The sequence below is a fragment of the Mycena indigotica genome, assembly GCF_014461135.1.
Source record: "Mycena indigotica strain 171206Taipei chromosome Unknown Mind.scaff0019, whole genome shotgun sequence".
Lineage (NCBI taxonomy): Eukaryota > Fungi > Basidiomycota > Agaricomycetes > Agaricales > Mycenaceae > Mycena > Mycena indigotica.
The window spans coordinates 104,900-124,978 of record NW_023503018.1 but is presented as its reverse complement, the minus strand read 5'-3'; the positions used below and the strand labels follow the sequence as shown (position 1 = coordinate 124,978).

General features: G+C 55.9%; 3 protein-coding genes across 3 annotated transcripts; 2 read left to right on the top strand and 1 right to left on the bottom strand.

The window, feature by feature from the left end:
• Positions 1–8,585: 8,585 nt before the first annotated feature.
• MIND_01419500 (Glycoside hydrolase family 76 protein) lies at positions 8,586–10,974 on the bottom strand (the record flags this gene model as incomplete). Its single annotated transcript, XM_037370584.1, has 12 exons — positions 8,586–9,320; positions 9,366–9,475; positions 9,528–9,601; positions 9,655–9,900; positions 9,959–9,970; positions 10,022–10,065; positions 10,118–10,143; positions 10,194–10,366; positions 10,411–10,424; positions 10,536–10,696; positions 10,743–10,851; positions 10,900–10,974. 12 exons carry the CDS (start codon positions 10,972–10,974, stop codon positions 8,586–8,588), a joined length of 1,779 nt encoding a protein of 592 aa, XP_037212965.1.
• Positions 10,975–16,073: 5,099 nt separating this feature from the next.
• MIND_01419400 (uncharacterized protein) lies at positions 16,074–17,783 on the top strand (the record flags this gene model as incomplete). Its single annotated transcript, XM_037370583.1, has 7 exons — positions 16,074–16,423; positions 16,479–16,768; positions 16,821–16,985; positions 17,033–17,168; positions 17,217–17,364; positions 17,413–17,513; positions 17,564–17,783. 7 exons carry the CDS (start codon positions 16,074–16,076, stop codon positions 17,781–17,783), a joined length of 1,410 nt encoding a protein of 469 aa, XP_037212964.1.
• Positions 17,784–18,879: 1,096 nt separating this feature from the next.
• MIND_01419300 (uncharacterized protein) lies at positions 18,880–19,297 on the top strand (the record flags this gene model as incomplete). The annotated part of the gene is made up of 3 exons (XM_037370582.1): positions 18,880–18,982; positions 19,033–19,158; positions 19,215–19,297. Exons 1-3 carry the CDS (start codon positions 18,901–18,903, stop codon positions 19,295–19,297), a joined length of 291 nt encoding a protein of 96 aa, XP_037212963.1. The 5' UTR covers positions 18,880–18,900.
• Positions 19,298–20,079: the final 782 nt, after the last annotated feature.

Below are 20,079 nucleotides of genomic sequence, written 5' to 3'. Positions count from 1 at the left end.
GGGCATGTCCGAGCCTGCGCTGGGTAGAAACTCCTTCGATTTCCCCTCGACAGCTCTGCTCCTATGGACGTCACAGTGTTAACATGCCCATGCGCGCTGCCCACGTAAGCCTGACCAGTATCGCCTGCGACGACAGCGCTCGTGGCGGAAGAGATGGAAAGGGTGTTGACGCGGTTCTGGCGGCGAGGCCTGACGACAACACAGTCAGAACTTGTATGAGGGTTGGCGGAAGTGGCCACGCACCTCTGAGCTCGCGCATAGTCACCCCGAGTCACCTGCAGGGGGGCCTTTAAACCTTCCACTCCGCCGCAGGCCGCTATTTTGGGTGAGCTAAGCTAAGCCGTCAGCGAAGTCAGAGGGAGCGAAGGCGGGACACACCGGGCTAGCCAGTAGCGAAGCGTGTGTAGGTTCCGGAGGAAAACTGCGGAGGAAGGGGTCGGTAAGCCAAGGAGGGGTCTTCTGGGCAGCGAGTCGTGCCTGGCAACGAGACGAGTGAGCACAAGAATAAGCAGAATGAAAAACACGGTGACGCACGCTTGTTTGAGCCTGCACTGAGTGCTGCGCCTTCAACTGGGGCCGACCCTTGTGTTTCGCAGCTTCGCGAGCGTTGGATGCCACTAAGCGAGGAAAGACGACAGAGTCGGTATGCTCGTGGTCGTGGTGGAAAAGAGAGAAGGTCGGGCCGGCGAGCATGTGACCCGCCGATCTTGGCTCCGCACCACGACCAGCGCTCCTTGCTCGTGCAAGCGCAGCGGCTCCGCCACCGCTTAAACGTCTGGTCATGCATGTGGGGGCAATCAAGACAACGCCCTCATGCCTCCAGCCCACTGTGAGTCTGTGACGACAAGTCTTCCCCTTCAGTGACGATGGCGGTCCAGGCGCTCCTCGTTCCACAGTTGTCTCAGGCTGATGGAAACGGTACTAGATACTTGGGAAGGAGTAGAGAAACATGCTGAGCCCGCACGGGACGTGGCTTTAGGCAAAGGCGCGTCGATGCTTTTCTTCTCAATTGTCGCTTGCTCAATATCGAGAATGTAGACTCTCTCGAGCAACCCACGCCTCAGGTGAACACACTCCTGACGATGCCTGCCCCTCGCTGACGTCGCGACTACGCGCGTAGCCGTCGTTGCTTTTGCTGGGCACCCTCGCTGGTGGGGTCCGCAAAGATCTTTCGCAAGGCGCAGGCGAAGGGAAGGGGAAGAAACGGGATGACCTTGGGCAAAACCCCAGCTTTCGGTGGATCTGGTGCGTTTTCTGACCCTTTTGCCGTGGAATAATGGCACTTACTCCCCTCTTCCCTGCGCGCCCCTCTTCAGTTTATCGTGTCCGGCAACGACGATGTCTTTGCCGCTGGGAAAACCTGGGCACGACCGGCTCGAAGAAAGGGCCTGTGCTGTGGGCGGCGGGTACCCACTGCTGCTGATGAAGTCGTCCATCTCCCGCATCCCGCGGGTAGTACGGACTGCGCGTTCTTCCCCCCACCACCAAACACCCATCCGGCATCTTATTCTCCTTCAAACAGACCTCCGAGCCCTCCAAAGCCATACCAAACCCCTGCGCACGTCATCTCTCGCCTCTACTATCACGTCCACATTCACTCGATGGCTTTGCCCTAAAAAGTGAAGTCACGTGAGCGACATCCCGGCAAAGACGTCGAAGCATCGCGGCGCACGCGCGACCTAGTGCTATGTCCACCGTATCTCCCTCTTCCCTGTCCCCTCCTTCGGCCACCTGATTCTTTCGGCCCCTTAATTCGATGCGCGAGACCGTCGTTCATCGCGGTTATTGTGGTGTATATTCGGACGGCATGAGATTTGTCTCGGGGAGAGAAGCGAGAGATCTACGGCGTATATCTCGACTCTGGGGAGGAAGAAGAGCGTGCTGGGACTGTGGAAGAGTCAAGCAGTCTCCGACTGCATTCCTTTGCCTCGCTTCCGAATTCTCCAAAGCAACTTTTGGCGTCAATCTCATCTGTCGCCCATTCTCTGTTGTTCTTCGCGTCACCTGGGACAAATTTCAAACTCACCTCCCGCGTGCGCTGCGGCTCTATGGGGACGCTCTCAAGCCTGTCGTCCATGGGCACCATATTGTCTCAGTTCCATGTGCGCATTTTGCTTGCAGCGGGAGTTGGGTGTGAGCAGTGGTGCGAGGTCGAAAACTGGTAAGGGTGCGAGAAGCAGACAAATTGGTGCTGGGGCTGTCTATAGAGACGGTATTAGGACGATTCCAGAGACTAACGTGGGTGGATTAACGCGGAATACTTTATCTCAGGCTGTTGCTGACTCCGCCTTTAGTTAGTCGACTAGTAGTAGTACAGCGTATCAGAACTTCCACCGATCGGCTCACAGGTGTGCATGTGGGAGTATATCTACGCGGCTTCTTGTATGAGTGTCTGGTCCGCTTTGAGACTATTTGTCTTCGGAACCTTCTCGGACAGCCTCTCCTTACTTGTGTCTATTTTGAATGTAAACGCGCGGTGCGGACAAGGAAACGTCGATGAATGAGACACAATGTAGCTGAAACAAAAGCCATCCGAGAGTAGCGCTGTAAGTAGCAGATGAATTGACAACAAAATAACAAGGTAAACGAGAAGGGAAAACGAGCAGCTGGAGATGCGAATGCGGAGGATAACAAACGGGTAAGTAGTATGGGAAATACTGGTAGCAAGAGAAAAGCAGGGGGTGCGAGTAATATCCGACTGGTTAACGTTGTCGCGCTTGACAATACGAGATCAAGGCTGGATATCCGAACACGAGTTTGTGAGTGAGAAATCAGCGACACAATGTGAATTGTCTTGCCACGAAGTCATGGCAAGGCAGATTAAAGCGGTTGATGTAGTCGATATGTAGCAATCAGCAAGTAAGAGGTCGTAGCTTGGGTTCATTGTCGTCAGGGTATTTGTTGTAAGAGAGACGAGACTCGTGCCGTTGTCACCGACTGGGAAGACATCTAGCATGAGGAGAGTCTACCCGTCAAGCCAGAACTCGCATCCGCAGCGGAGTTCATTGTATATATAGCCCTTCGACGCAGAGACATCGTCCACGCCTTGCATACGACCGCAGGAGAAAACACGCTCAAGGGCGGTCTTCCCCTTCGAATAGCGGAGCTGAAAGAATTGGGTAGAAGTCGAGTAGCATGGAGTACAAGGATATATGCTCGCTAGAGCGAGAGCGGCAGTGTTGGGGAAGATATGTCGCAGTCTTTGAGGACAGCGAGGTGCACGTGACTTGCCAAATCTGGACAAAATTTCGAGGTGGTCGTGCGGGTGGTGCAGGCTCCGACGAGGAAGAAGGGGAGCTGGTGGTGAAAAAAGGGGTGACGATTATGTTGTTTTGGAGCGGATATTGCCGCTGCTGTAGCTAAACGAGACGTCAGCTATGAAAGCTGGACGCTGCTGGAGTAAAAACAGATTGTACCTTCAAACGGGCCTGGGGTTGTCGAGCAACAATGAAATTTCATTTCCGTTGGACATCGTGACTCCCTTGGGCCTTGAACGGATACAGGGGAAGAAGACGCTTGTGTCGTCTGGCCAGCGCGAGCTTAGTCAAAGCGCGCAATTCCACCATCGGCCCAGCTTCAAAACTGGGGAGAATCGCGAGGTAAAACGACTATCGAGGGGGTATATATGCCTATTAATAGCAGGCAGAACTTGAGTATTTGGTGAATGGGTAGTTAAGATCGGCCTGCTCTCTTGTCTCGACAGCAAGCGATATTCGGGGCATGACCGGTAAGAAAAACAGGTCCCGAGCCTTCTCTATTTGCGACCAAAAAGTAATACCAAGCAGCCTGTGGGGAGAGAGTGTCAGTAACGATGCTGAGGAGAGAGTGTGTGTACTTTTGCGCACCGATATGCATACCCGTTCGTCGACCGCTGCCCCCCTGAGAACCACCCCAAGATTGAAGGCTAACCCAACTTGCTGAGACTACCCAGTCCTTGTCGTCATTATCAGTGCTTTCGAGTTGCTACACGGTAGCGAGAATAGAGCTCTCCATCGCTATGCCAGAAGTCAGCGATTCATACAAGCCAATGCGCGCGAAGACACACGTTGCTCCGTTGGCCGACATCAGGTGAGCGATCCGAGTGCTCGGTGGAGAAGGGCGAGCACCCGACATGCTCGTTGGAGGGCTTGACGAGTGTGAGGCCGGCGGGATTATCGAGGTCGAGAAACAAGAAGCGGGTGTGTGACATGCACGCGTTTCTCTCTTCCCGACTTCATGGTCCCGCCAGTTGGCGGTCTCGACGACGGCACCCACTCTTCTGCGGGCTTATACGACGAGATCCTAACGCGAGGCACTAACCATCGTCTTCCCGGTCAACGATGAAGACAAGAGCAAGATGTCGATGTCGAGTGTTGACGCGCAGTCTCGCAATCCGAGTCGGTGCGCGCGTCTCTCCCGCTTTCTCTGTTTGAAGCGACTGAAATGACGTCCTCTCAAGCTAATCTGGCTCACCGACAACGAATGCCGCGACAACACTGGTGCAAGCACTCAGCGCTTGCACAGCTCACAGAACGAGGACAAATGCTTCGAGCGGCGACACGTGTAGAGGAAAAGAGAGGGGGAATCTGGAATTGGAGTCGGGAGGTGTGTGGCCCTTGCCAGCTCGTCCCTTGTCAAGTGCTAACCAGAGTTTTCAGCTCGTTTTCTTCTCCGTTTGAAGCAGGACCCGCTAGACCTCTCGCGAATCGTCATATTTCCCCACTATCTTCATCATCAACCTCTACCCCGCCAACACCCATCCGAGCTCCTCCTTCCCGTCTTTGCCTTGCCCAGCACGGAGTTCGTGGCTCAACCAACCCATTGGCGACTTCTCGCGTGGGGCCGCTGCTGCTGCGAGTCATCACAGCGGGCAGCATCTACCCAACGTGAGCGGCAACTTGAAGTCGGCCCGCACATACTCTATCGCCAAGCTTGCGCCTTCTTGGCATGCAGCGGGCGGGAAGCCTGTATTCTGCGCTAAACGAGGGCCATTATCGCAAATACCACCCACGGTGGCAAACGCCATACTCCACATCTGCACAAGTACCAGCTCCTGCTACTCCCGCGATTTGTGGGCCGCCTCTACGACACTTTTTTCGGTGCCTTTTTCGAAGGTCCGAGTAACGGCCGTCATCGTCACGCTGCCCACAAATGACTTTGCAACTCTGTCTCTGCAAAGCCTGCGCCTCTATCGACTGTATGCAGTGGTGCATTAGATGCCAATAGAAGCCCCCAATTCTTTTCAGGAGCTGCGACGGGGGAGGAGGTCCTCGTTGACATCGTTTTCGACAACGACCCCATTTACACCCGCATTAGCTTCACATCCGTCTTGCAAGCCACGACCACTCGGAAATCCATATCTCCCCATGCTTGCGCATGTACCTTCGGGATTTCCAACGTTTTCGAATGCGCTGGGGCACTGTGTCCATCGTCCGCGGTTGTTTGGGGCGCTGCTCTCTGGGTTCATGCCGGACAAGTCTGTCCAGTTGGCCCAGCCTTGACTTATTCTCAAACACTGTATTTACGATATTGATTTCGTCTACTTGCGCTCTCTTCGTTATGCTGCTATCGATACATACATCATTGACTCGGACTTCCTTACGATTATATTCCCCTCAGCGCCCATAGTACAGTTATTCATGACATGTTATTGACTCGGAGGTTGTGGAATAAAGATGAGATATCTGCTCATGAAGAAGCCATTAAACGAGAGGTTGTGCTTCACGAGATAACACACTCACTTGAGGCCGCTAACTCTCTGGATTTCTTTCACAAACCGCCAGGCTCGAACGTCGGCGCCGGCATAGTTTCAAGACCTGCCATCGAGCTGCAGCACTGACGGCTGGTCCTTGATAGCAGGTCGTTCCACCTTCAAGTCCACAATGGGCCCAGCAAATTCGGAGCAGTGAAGCTCTCGGTCTGCTCGGCAAACCGACGTCGTTGCTCCTGCTCGGACCGTGGTTGTCGGCGCACGAATGGTGAGATTCGAGGGCGAAGCCTGCTGTGCGATTATGATTGCGGCGGGGAGAGTTGGTGACAAAGCCAGCTTCAGCAAGGTGAGTTTGGTGGCGATCATGATCGCGGTACCTACGATACAATTCAGCACGAAATATGTATGCAGAGATGTTAGTGAATGATAATGCACATCGCATCGTGGCTCTCTGTCCCGGAACGGCTCCTTGGATGTCTAGAGAGTTGCGGCCGGGGCACGACCAGGTGTCGAATCAAGCGGAGTACTCGTCGGCAGGTTGTCGAAAACGGCGTCAATGACGAGATGGTTGGGGAAGCAAGTGTCAAAAAGAGGTGCCGCCACTGTCGCGCAAGCTGGTGATGACCATTCAAGGGCCCGGGGGGTTGGGGGGGATATCCGACGCAGCCTGATATGTAAAAGAGGGCAAGTATCAGCGGTGCGGAAAGCGAATGCGGAATCGGAACAACAGATGCTTACAGCCCCTCCTGATATAGCTGCTGTTTTATTAGTATATGCGCCTCCACCGCCCTTCTCCGAATGCCCGAGTACTTTTGCGGGGGCATACTGATTTGTGCGATTCACGCAGGTCGTCGTTGATAGGCAGGGGCGGTGAGGATGTACGAGCAGCGCGGGGCTCAGAAGCTTGAATGACACAGAGCTCATCTTGATTGGGAGCCATACGAAGAGTTAGAGGATGCACATCTGCCGAGAAAGAGTCAGAAAAAGGGACTACTAGTACAACAAGGACGCTCAGCTCACCGAGATGTTTGACGACATATTATCCAGCCATAAGATCCTCCCTAAAGTGCCAGCGAGTCCCGAAGGTCGTGTAGCGTGTGGAGGCGTGCAAGGCGAGGTGGTGGAGGCTCGGAAGGAAAGACGGGCCGGAGTCACGTTGCGTCACCCGTCAATCCTTCTTAGTCTTGACTCCCACCCGCCTTGCCACTGTTGTCTGCAATGCTCGATGGAAGGTACTGCTGTTGGGACGGACCTGTTTGGCGCCTGTCGTCTTCGTGTTTGGCGTACTAGACGTCTGCGCGGGCGTCTCTTGGTGCGTTTTCACGCCCGACTGCAGGAAGTCCGACTAACCTTCCTTCGCTAGGTGATAAGGCGTGCTGCCCCCACCTTTGAAGGCAAAGAGTAAATGCGGAGATGGTGGGAAGAAGAAGGAAATATGGGTCTTGTTGGTGCGCTATTATGCTCGTTTGTCGTCCGGTTTCTGAGTGAGCGGCAGCGAACCTGATGCTGCATCGCTCTGTATCGACCACCACCACCACGCGCAAGCTGTTCAAGGACAACAACCTCGTTTGCATGGCATGGCTGGTTAGCTAGTCGCTGGTCTTTTTGGTGCGTCAAAGCATCCTCTTGTCGTCCTCTTCATTGTTAACGTTTTCTTGTCTGCAGATGCCCTTCAATCCACGTCGGACAACGACAACTCGGAAGGAACCCTACCCCGCGAGAATTGGGCTGCCTCTCGCAAGTCCCACGACAACGACTCTGAAACGAGTTGCCGCTTGAGCTGGGGAGGGTGAAGAGGAGCTCTGTATAAAACGGGTCAAATCGGTGCGTCTTCTCGTTCTTCGAGCAGCGAATGGTACACTAATTTCGTGCTCAGTCGGGCGGGAAAGCGTTAGCACCCTACCCGCCTGTAACAACGTCGACCTAACTGCGTTCGTGTCCGCCCGCACATCATCCCAACACGTCTTCTACCCTGTCTAAACTCTTCCGACTGTCTTTCTTGGCACATATATGCCGAAGACCTCACCATTTTCGCCCACTTTCGCCAAATGACCTCTCACACACGCAACGCTGCCAATACTATACTCAGCCCTTCCACGACAGCCTCTCGCTCCCATACATCTACGCAAGCGCCAGCTCCTGCTACTTCCGCCATTTGCGGAGTAGACACACGCTTCTCCGACACTTTTCGGTGCCTCCTTCGCCAGTCACATGTGTCACCGTCACGCTGCCCACATCCGACTTTGAAGCTCGCCTCCTGCATTACCTACGCCTCTATCGAGTGGATATAGTGGTGCATTACACACTGTTGGTGTCACACAATTCTTTCTGGGCGTCGCGATAGTCCAGAAGGTCCTCGTCAACGGCGTTTTCGACAGCGACCACACTTAGACCGGAATTGGCTTAGACTGTATATCGTGGTGCATTACATCCAATCCGCGCCACACAATTCTTTTCGGGCGCTGAAACGCGTGAGGACGTCCTCGTTGTCGCCGTTTTTGACAACGACCACATGTATTCGAGGAATCGACTTTACGGGCACATGAAAAGCTGGGACCACTCGGGAGTCTGAATCTACGGATGTCTGTGCATGTACCCTCACGCATTACGACCTTTTCGACCTTGCTTCGGGACCGTGTTCGTCCTTCGCTGTTTTGGGCCCATCGCTGCTTCCGGGGTACATAAGTATCCATATCGCCCGGTTGACCCTACTCTCATTCCCGCCCACGATATCTTATATACATTCTCGACATTCTTCGTGCCTTCTCGACATCAGTTGCGTCTACTCTCATTGTTGTTACTTTTACTCCATCGACTCCGACTTCTCTTTTACCTTGCCGCTGCTACCGAATGCCTAGCTGAGTTATAACTTGCCTTGATAAGCAACGCCGATATTCTAAGCTGTACGATATTCTGGCAACGCCTCCTCGTCCACAACCCGCATGCTGGTATTCGCGCCGTTCATCCTGTTATAGAGCATGCGCAAGAGCTCCTCCGTCGTCAGCTCCGGCTGTCCCCGACCAACCGCAACTACTGAGACGCTGCGCTGCTTGACAGACAAAGGCCACGGACTCAATTCTTGCAAGTCGGCGCGAGCCTCGCCGCTGGCCGGGGTTGGCGGCGGTGCTGCCCATGACTCGGAACTTGGGGACTGCGAGGGAGCTCTTCGAACGGGCAGAATGCGTCGCTTGGGGTTGGGAGCGGCGGGGCGGGAAGGCGAATGCCCATCGCCGGCAGAGGCATCTTTGATATCGAGGGCAGAGTTGGGGAAAGGCATTGTCAGCTGACGCATATCTCTCCGTTTTCGCCTCCAGCGGAGCAGCAGAAGACCCAGCAAGCAGAGGGCAATGATTCCGCCTACAATGGCGCCTACAATAGCGCCGACAGACGCCTTGGCTTTGGGAGGCGGGGTGGGCCCGGGAGAGATCGAGTTGGTCGCTCTGGGTGGCGCTTGTGAGGAGAAGCCACTTGAGCTCGGAGATGCGGGGTCATCAAGCGCAAAGGCGCTTATCAAAGCTTGGATGGCGTTGGTTTGGTAGCCCGTGTCAAACTTGGTGCCCGCAGGTCCACTCCAATACGCGCCATAAATATTACTGTTGTTCTGTGTTGCGAGATCCGCGACGGCGTTATACTATGCTCCGTGAAGGTCTCGGTTTGGAAGGAGACACACACGCACCTGGACAGCTAGGTATGCGCGGATGGATGGTCTCAGGGAGGGGCTGGTTGCATTGCGGGAATATGCGGCCACCAACGCGCGAGGTATCATCATGTCGCCTGTGTGACCAACTTGAAAGACGGTCATTTCTGAATGCTCATGGGCACCAGAGTCGAAACGCACCGCCGTTCTGGATGATTCCAGTTTCATTCTGCCAGCTGTTCGTCTTGAGAGCGGCGCTTATCAGCTCATCGAGCCTGTTTGGATGCCTTCAGTGGGGAAAATGGAGGAAACCAGGCACAAGACGGACATGTCGCGATAAGTCGTGTTCTGCGAGACAGAGTACAAGACCGCGAGCCCTTCGATCATAGGCCCCGAGTCGTATGCGAATAGGCCGACCTTGTCCAGCGCACAGTTGTCCGTGGCGCGAGCAGATATCCCGTCCCTAACGAGACCTTGGTCGTTGTACAGATGCGAGCGGATGAATGACATGGACTGGACTGCCGCGGCAAGGTACATTGCGTCCGCGGTTGCTTCGGCCAGCATGGCCGAAAGGCTGCAGGAAGGGACAAATGAGATTTTTTGCATGTGCGGTGGATCATGGAGGGACGAACATGAAAAAAGCGCTGTAACAGGCGTCAGTAACACACAAAAAACCCGTTCTCGCTGATACGCACCCTGTCGCAATCATGACGATGTCAGAGTTGTTCACATCTTTGTTCTATGCTATGTTAGACAACATGATGAAAACATAACACACAAGGGGAGCGCACCCAGAATACCCCGCCAGCCATGCTAACTGTGCAATGACCATGAGCTGGGGTTGCCTCGGTGGAGAAAAGCACATACTGCCTTGACATGACGAGCTGAGGTTGAAACTCTTGGACGCGATCTTTCCCGCGTCAAGCGCTGTTTGCGTGAGGGTGTACGGGACTGCTGCCCACCACGACTGTTTCGCATACTGAAGAAAGATAGGGACATTGTAGGTTTTGTAGGCGATAGCAGCCCCGTGTCCGAAGGTCCTATAACAAGTTCAGATGTCGCAAACAAGATAGAGACTACACACAGGCCATCGTTGAGCTAATCAACCAAGTCCCCGCATTATCACTGGCAATTGTCCTGATGTTAATGAATGACGCTGAAAGTTTGAAGTTGGAACAAGACCAAGAAACAACGCGTGAGTACACTCACTACATTGAAGCCCGAGAAGTTCTTTGCTCCCATGTTGTCGAGCACCGTCTTCGCTGAGCCATAATATCCTCCCAAATCCGCAGCGTACCGCGACTGGTTGGTGAGCTGATCGAACTCCGCGAGTTGAGAGTAGAGCGTGCCGGATCGCGGGTAAGAGTGGGCTGTACAACGCTGTAGGTGAGCGTCTGCACTCGGTCAACAGCTTACTTGGATCGGGAAACATAAAGTTCGTGCTATCCAGCTGCGAGATAGCCCGCGAGATGGCCCCTTGGGCGACGCTGATCCGGTCTTCGAGCGAGGTTGTGATACTCGGTTTCTGTGGGTTGGGAGTGAGCCATGACAGCCAGCGAAAGAAGGCACGAACCCGCCAGGATGGGCCTGGTAGCTGTGCGGCTGCCTTTGCCACCAGAGGAGTAAGGAGGAGGGAAAGAGGAAGCATGAGATGTGGGCTGTGCCGGCGCGGATCCCGTTGGTTGCCTCGAAATACTTCCGACAAAGGGCTGGTAACATGCTGTGGTAGTTAGATGGGAACCCGATGATGCTCACCCGCATGAAGCTTCTTGTGCGCTTTACCTCTACAGTAGAGGGCTATTAATGCTCGTTGAGCAAAGATTCGAAGCTTGCCGCGTGGCGATTCCTCCCAGGCTTTGTGATAGTCATACTTGCGACGAGTCGTTGCTGAGTGACTTGTTAGCATTCCGCCATACCAGATGATATAAATACACACGGGGGAGAGATGACGCATGGTGGTTAACTGTTGAAGCGACAAGCTTGCAGAAGCGTTATGCCGATCCTTCAGAAGTAATCAGGCACCTTTCTTTGTCGGGAATGAATCTCCCTACCGACTCTGCAAAATGAAAAAACACGCGGAATGTATGCGTGTTGTTGACCCAAAAATTGACGACAATCTCAGTCCCTCGTTACGACCGTCGTACCATCCCTCGATTCATCCTCCGGTTGCGACGGAGCGCTTAGTTTCCAGATTTGACGCATGACTGCCTCATCTTCACACTCTGTGCAGACGTCGTTGTCGTCGGGTGTCATTTTTGGAACAGAGTCGGCATTGGGAGCGTGATGTAACTGAGAGAGCAAAAAGCTAGGAAGTCCGACACGAGTAAAGACTAGCACCATCGATTCTCTCCCTAGCCTCACGGGCGATGCTGTCCAATACAAAGGTCAGCATTGAGCGAACAAGGTAAGAAGCATACCTGGCTCGACATGGCCGCCTGCATGAGGGGAAGTTGGTTCTCGCTGTTCGCGACAGCCCCTCCTCGATTATCCTCCCCGTCCGACTCTCCTTTGCTTGAGCAGATGCTGGATCCGAGCCCGCAGTCGGCTGAGTCATCTGCTTTCGACTCCATCCATCCCACCCTTATTCCGGCCAGCGTCGCAGCGCAAGCAGACTTGTACAGTCGTACTGAGCGGAACGGTCAGCACAGCAGCGACACGAAATGGCAAACAGACGCACCGTGAGGCTATCCCAGCATCTTCCAGCCCTCCCGAGGGAGCGCGTAGAGGAGAGAGCCACTGCGCGGGGCGACAGGTGTTCGCGGCATGGTCGTGGTATAAAAGAGAGAGGCGAGATCGGCCCGAAGACATGTGACTTCGCCGATCTTTACTCCGCACCATGACGACCAGCGCACACGCCCCTTCCAGCGCCACGTTAGCTCGTCATTGTCGTCAGGAGTGGGGTCCCGCTCCCAAATGTGAGTGCGGCGTGTAGGCCCCACGTAAGTCCACTCCTTGAAGTTTTCTGTTTTGCCACCTGCGTGCTGAGCGCGATTTCTGCGGATAGTGCACCATTCGAACGCTTTGTTGGTGGACGGGACGGGGGTATAGAGGGCTAGGAAGGAGGTGGAGATGTCCGGGGGGTGCTGTGCCCCGCAGACGGTGCGTCGCCATCTCTGCTGCCTCTGCGAAAGTGCTGATTCAAGTTCGTCGCAGACCGGCTTGGGAACAAGGGCTGTCTATCCCGTTTCGGCGGGAGGTAGACAACACGCTCTGTTATATCCACGCGCTGCGACGAATCTGCAGGCAAGGAAGGCCACAAGGTGCGTGCTTGTGTATTCCCTCCAATGCTTTGCTAATGGCGAAGATAGCGACAGCTATCCGGAACCGGGCCCAATTACCTCTCCCGGCAGCGTATTGCTACCCCTCGCTCGCTATGCACAACCCCAAATCCAAGGCAATTGCCCCGACAACAAGCGCTACCCGGCGGCGGGCTATGGTGCTGGGTCTACAAACTTGCAAGGCGCTGCGGGTCAGCGGCGCCTGTCTGGATTATCGTCCGCAAGACAGCGCAAGCTCTTCCCCCGCGGGACTACCTTGTCATCGATATGGTGGTATTCAATAAGACGTCATGCGCCTTGGACCCACGCGCGAACTGCGCCATGTGTTAACCGCTGAGTTTTATTGGCTTTTTGCCTGCGACTTGAAACGCCTACAGGACTACCACGGATTTGATGCTGGCAGACCGAAGGGGGTATAGGATGGATGGTAGGGGCTGGAGATCGCGTTAGGCCGATGCGGGGGTGCAAGTGCGTCAATGCGCTATCTTGGCTAAGTGGCTTGTCGCGTTCACTCACTGCTTTTCCTCCTTGGGCAGACTCCCCGAGAACTCTTGTCTGGATCGAGCATCCCTCCCTCGTCCCCGCCTCATCAGTACCAACCGCCAGTCCACTCAATGCCCCTCCGCGCCAACCCCGTCATCATCGACACCCACCACTTTCCCCTCCTTCAGGCAACTTGAACGAGCCTTATGAATCGTGCGTGCGACCTCTTTGGCGCCAACTGAAAGGATGATCCATTCCGCCATAACAGCTCGCAAGCACGAGTTCTATTTCACGACAATTACCAATGTGCGTGATGCGGCTGCTCATTTGTATCGATGCTCACTGGTCAGCAGCTCGCCGACTGCTGCCCTTTTCCTTGTTGCATGTCGCTTGCGACGCGGCTCGAGGCCAGCATGCTAACCATTAACGAGCGGGAACGGAATGCATTGGGGAGGGGGATATCTCAAGAACGTGCGTTCTTTGGCGTATCGTTCCTGCTTGCGTTAACCATCTGGCGGCTCTTGAAGTCGAAGCGCTAGGGTGTGTCCGCGCCATTCGACTTTGTCTTCAGAAAACTGAAGCCTGACGAAACGACAGAGTCAGAAGGGTAGTTGCGATCGAACGAGGGATGTACCAATCCAAGCTTCGTCCTCCGAGCTCGGTCGGTCGTCACTGTCTTCTTCGAATCGGGAGACTCATATCCATTCCCTTCCCTGCTTTGTATAGGTGAAATGACGAATTGGTGATGATAGAGTAGAGCGTGCAAGCACGCGCGTGTAAATGGAGGCTGAGGTATGGGCTGCAGCAGTGGCCAACTCGCTCTTCACGTTCTCTGTTATCCACCATCCCCCCAGTCCGTGTGGCTTCTCCTTGGAGCAGGCAGACAGGAATGGTCACCCTCCCATTCCGGGCCCGCGTTTCCTCCCGGCCCGGTTCTCGGCGTCCATCGCGCTCGAAAGACGGGGCAAGAGAGGGAGGGTGAACTATGGTGTGGTGCCGTCGAGCTGCCTGCGAAGGATAATGCAGGCTGTGGCCGGAACGGCCTTCGTTCTTCGATTGCTCCGACCGCAACTGAAGAAGCCTCCTCATCTGGGTTGAGGACTTCTTGTGTCCAAGAGCCCTTTGTGCGTGTCAGCGCGGAAAACAGGCCATGGACCGGGACGCGGGAGGGGCACGGTAACTGACGGGATTCGCGAAGCGCTTGTACAACAATGGAGGATTCAGAAAGAGAATGCGACAAGCGGATGGAGTAAAGACAATATATAGTGAGGAGCACCAAAACGAGTACGTGCAGTAAGAATGTATGTGGGTTGTCGACGCGGAAATCGAATGTGGCCCTACTCGGGAGGGAGAGAAAGCGGTATTGAAAAGCGAGAAGGTGAAATGGGACAGAAGGAGTAGCGGGAGTTAATGGATAGCAAGTCGTGTTATTTGCCGCCACTGATTTAGAAATGCGGGTACAACGACTTGCTCGCGCGCAACGGTGCTGTGCAGCCAGCTCTTCCAAATTTCCAACGGCGATACCCCCAGTCACCCAGCCTACCGTGCCCGCCGCCGCCGCCGCCTCCTCCGTCCTCCTTCCAGGCACGTCCACGCCGGCCGACGAACGCGTCCCCAACGACGGGCTACCTGCTCAATGTCCCAGATAGCGACTGGCCAGAGATAATAGGCGAGGCAAATGTGCGTTACCACGAGATCCACTCGCTGAAGCGATACGTGGCGTGCTGGGTCATTGGGACGTGTCGAGGGGTGTCGGCGACGGCCGGCGCGGCACGTGACCTGGCCGATTTTGGGAAGAAGGGCCGAGGGAAGACGCAGAGCGGATGGCGGTTGGTGACGGCGAGCGCGGACGCGGGAGGCGGGGAGGAAAGGGAAGGGGGATATTTGGTGGAGATGGTGAAGACGGAAGGGGAGGAGCGGAGAAGGGGGGATTAGGCAACAGCGCTGGCCAGTCATCGAGCCCGAGGCAGACGGTTTGAGGCCGGCTTCTTCACCCTCCAGCTCAACTCTTTCGTTCCTCCTCCGCGATTCATTGTGTATCGTCTGTCTATGCACCAGAGAAAAGAACGCCAAAAGACTGTGAGACGGGGGCTGTATATTCTCGTCAGTCGATTTTCGCTGGCGGAAGGCTAGAAACGGACCAGTCGACATCCTTTGTACCTTCTCAGACGGGGAAATCGGGAGGGGGACGGGTGGGAGTCCGACTTGCAGCGCGAGGAGGAAAGAAGAGAAGTGGGGCAAAAACGGAGCTAAAAGACTGCGTGAGATACAAAAAATGGGCGGCAGCTCGAAATACGCACTCAAGATCTCCCTCTGACTCGTTTGCACCAGCAGCGCCCGTCGCGAATGGATGCAGAAGAGCTTGGGGACATCTTCTTGCTGGAGAGGGTGACCTCGCCCGCCAAACTGGAAGAAGAAGCGTGCAGCAGGAAAAACGGCTTTCGGGGTGGAGGGGGCATAAGTTTGGAGGCAATGTGCAGGGTCGGGCGTGATTGAGCGAGTGGGGCTATCTGGAGAGTGGGCATGAGTGACGACGAAAGGGGGAGAAGATGTAGGATTTGAATCACGCACCTATGGCCTGCAGAAGAGCAGCTCCCCGTCAACCACGGTGTTTTCCTTCCCTCCAGTAGACCGGTATGGTGTGCGAGCTTGCGGATAATGGAGTCAAGATGGCTGGTCCAGCGAATCAGCAGGAGTTTTGTAAGTGGAAGTATTCACGCGCACCAAATAAACAAGTGCTGCATTTCCGCTTATGGGGCGCCTCAGACGTTCGCGTTCGTTGTGTCCGAGTTGAGAGAGATGGGATGGGGGAGGATGGACATAGCGGAGAAGACGAAGAAGAGTGGCTGTGACGTCACAACGGATTCCTCTCTTTCCTCCCACTTCCGGGCCGAGCAAAACAACCAAACACGCTGCATCCACAGACAGACATGCTGCATACACGAGGTGGCCACTCACATACGCCGCTTATCTCCTGCCCTCATCGATGGCGCTCGTCAGAGACTCCCCCGATACCTGGACGGCCAACGGCGTCGAATCCTCTTTCCGTGTCAGCTTCGACAAGGACTCCTCGCTCACTGGGACAACCGATGTCTGCGGCTGGGGCTGGCGATTCAAGTGGGACAGCTCGAATGGCCCCATCGCTGTTTACTTCGACCCGCACCTGGTCGCTAAGGCGGAATATGGACGCGTATCGTGCACTGTCGTAACGACGGGATTGACGGACTATGGCTTGGATTACTCTTTGGGGACGTTCTCCTTCCACCTCCCCCTCGAGTTGCTCCGTATCCGAGTCCCCATTTTCAGAGCCTCCTCAAAACACTCACAATTCGGCGCGTATCGGCGCGTGGACCCGTGACAGTGGCAAGAAGACAAAAGGCCGCTTTAAAAGCTCTACGCCCATAACAAAGCCTCCCATCTTCAAGTTTACCATCTCCTTTGAGGCCACCTTCGCCCTCACTCCTCCCAAGCCTGTCACCATCCAGACCCGCCTCCCATTCTCGGACGAGCCCCTCCCAACACGCGTCCGCGCCTCTCTCGTCGACACGATCCATGGCGGCGAGCTCATCGATGTCAAGTTCTGGGCATATTCACGCGCCCGGAACGGCTACATCTATGATCCCCGTCCGCTGTACGGGAATCTCAGGCTCATGCGCGGGACTTCGAAACAGTTCGATGAAGGTACTTGTTCGCTCATCTGTTTTTTTTTGTGCTCATGGAGTTGAATGTCTAGATCTTGACGACATGTTCAGCGGATTCTCTGAGTCGGGGCAGACGGATATCACGAATGACCACGCTCCCGAGGATGCGTTCGACGGGTACGACTATATGTCCGACAGCGACCTCGAGGACGGCGAGGAATTCGATGGCGACACGGATATTCACGGCCAGGAATCAGGTAAGCGAGCCGTCGTCCTCTCTCCCATTACTCAGACGAAACACAAGTAGAACCGGATGAGAAAGAGCAGCCCGTCGCTGGACCGAGCATACAGCGCTCGACATCGCCTGATGTCATTGTTCAACAAGAGCTCCAGGGGCGTCGCGGCCATCGCGTTGTCATCAAGGGACATGCTTACAACACGTGAGTCGTCTTTATATCAAAGCTCGTCGAATTAACAGCGGCACATAGTTGGAAAGCGTTGATATACTACCTCTACACAGGCAAGGTGCATTTCCGTGAGGTCGGCGGGAGGGCTTCGCGTTTCGACCTGAGGCAGCCAAGAGAAGATGAGGCACCGGAATGCTCGCCGAAGTCGATGTACAAACTCGCAGACAAGGTGAGGCAGCGTTCAGTCTAATGACGTCTGCTGAGGATCCAACAACAGCACGGCCTCGCGGAACTCAAGCTGCTCGCGTTCGAGGCGATCCGCGCGCGGCTCTCGGTCGACACCATTGTGCACGAAGTGTTCTCCAACTTCACTGCCATGTCCGCCTTGCCGCTTCTCTTCTGCTGCCTCCAACTGACGAGCACTGCAGATTCGACGAGGTCAAGACAATGCAAGTCGCTTTTCTCCGCGCAAACTTGCACACGCCAGCCGTGCGCGAGTCGATGACACGGAGGCTGCTGTACTTCTGTGCTGAACGTGGCTCGTCAGCGTCCGCGGCGGTGCTCCAGGACGTCATATTTGGTCCAGCGGCAGCTCCTGCTAGAGCGCAATCGCCCGCAAAGTCTGAGGAGAAAGAGTGGTATGACTAGCATTACTTATGCCAATTTCGCACGGGTAGTTCTTGGAAGTACTCGAAATGAAATGATATTGCCTTGGTCTGACTCTGCGAGGGTGTTGGGACGAGAGCGAGCTTGGACGGGCCTGGCGGCATCCCATCAGCGTCCTTGCCAGTGGGGACTCCCGCGCTTCTGATATTGCCGTCTGGATCTCCTCCACCCAGCGACTCGGAACCACACGTCTCGTTGCCGTAGTCCGAAATCAGGCCCCCCGTCCGGATCGCACTCAGGCTGAGCAGCAAGCGCGACGACGAATGACTTGAAGGTAGGTATCAGCATTGCTGTCAAAATTTAAGGCGGAGGATGTACGCTTTGCTCCCGTTGGGATGGTTTTTCTATATGCCGCGGCACCACTCTGCCCTGCTTCTCCCTTCAGGTCCCCAATGATTCGTGGAGAGTCGAGTTAGCGGGTTGTCGTTATCGAGCAGCGGATGTGTGTGTACAAGCGGTACAGAGTTCTGAAAGTCGATGACTGCCGGGCCCCTCGTCGCCGGAGCCACCGTATTGCCTGTGGTACTGTAGGAATAAGAAATGGGAAGCCGACAAGAGCACAATTTGACGCACCGGTATAGTCAAAAACTGCGTCTCTAGCGCGACCCCTCTCTACCGGGAGTGCGCTGATCACTACTCGCGAGCGAGCTGAGGCAGAAACGCAGGCGGCTTTCCTGCTGGGCGGGACTGGAGCCCTTGACGGGGAAACTGCAGCAACTCGGCGTTAGAGATACAAGGTAGGGGACACGACAGCGCACCTGGCTGTCCGTGTGCGTCGTGTGCGCTGCATACATAACCCGCGGAAGACCGGGCTGCGCCAGCGGCAAGCCAGAGTGGTGGAAGGGTTTGAAGACTGGCCGGCCGACGGTCACGCGCCGCGCCACCCCGGAGTCCGGACCCCGTAATCCTCCTCGTCCACACGGTCGTTCCGCGCAGCAGTCTGTCCCGCCCTCGCAGCAGGCGCGCTCGGGCGCCGCAGGCACATGGCGGGCGAGACGAAGAAGGAGCGCCACGCGTTCTGATCGATCGATCGGCGGGAACGCGTGACGCGCGTCATCGCTCCTTCTTCCGCTCTTCCACCACGGATGGGGCGGGGCCGATGGGCTCGCCTCCCTCCCGGCGTCGATGCGGCGACGTGTCGAGGCCCGTGCGTGGCGCGTTCAACCTCCGTGGGCCGTCTGGTGCGTTGCCGAGGCCGACTGCGTGGACTTGACTGAGCTTTCTGGGTTAGATTCAAAAGGTCAGTCGCGCGCGACGATACCTGCCTCCAGCGCTTGTCGGCGGAGGATGCGAACTGAGATAGGAGGGAGGAAGCGGGGACGGAGCATGCGGGAAGGATGGGCTCTTGGTCTGCTAGGTGCGCGACAGCGTGCTCGTTTGTCGTCCCGTTTTCTGACCTTTCACCCTTTACAGAGGAATGTTGCTCCTCGAGCCCAACGGCGCGCATGCCCGCGTCCCCCTCGGCGTCGAAATGGCTCGCTGCTGCTGGCCAATAACGACCCCAACGTTGCGCGGCAACGCGACCGCAAGGGTACCAGCTGGCGGGGGCGGAGGACGGCGCGGGGGGAGGGAAAGCACGTTGGAACGGTCTCCGCGTCAACGTCGTGTGTAGGATGCGAACGGAGATGGGCGGGAAGAAGCGGGGAGGGGGACTAATGAGAGATGGGCGCTGGCTGGCTCGTCTGCTCGGTGCGCGACAGTGGGCTTGTAGTTACCGTCCCAGTTACCTGACGCTTTGCCGTTCCTTCGCAGGCGTTGTCGGGCTGTCGCTCGAGCTACTGCGAGCGCAGCGCGGCCCGGATATCCATCCTCGCAGCTGGGCATGCGTGCTGGTCGGCGACGAGACGGACGACCGCCAGGCACGCTGCCAGTGGGGCGGCGCGGGTGGAGGGAAACCTCCGGAAACTGTGCGTTTTCCTCCTCAGAATCGACGGGCGTGTGCTCATCTGCGCATGCTAGGCATGCTTCTGTGTGTGCGTTCTCGGCAGCCGGAACAGAGCGGGCGGGGAAGCTTAGTGGTGCGTATTGAAGTTGTTATAGCGACTGGCGGGGTGCTGAAGTTGCTGCTAGGGCGAATATCGGCGCGGAGGGGAGCGACGTTGTTGTCCAACCCTTCCGCAACCCTTTCCCTATTCGCAAGTCAGAACCCTCGCCTCTTGGGCGTTCCTCTCTCGGAGGACATTGCAGCGCGAGGACGAGGGCATTTGCGCCGCTGCATTCTATGCCGTCTGGGACGACGACTGTGTTGTGAGCCATTGACAGAGGAGGAGCATGGTGA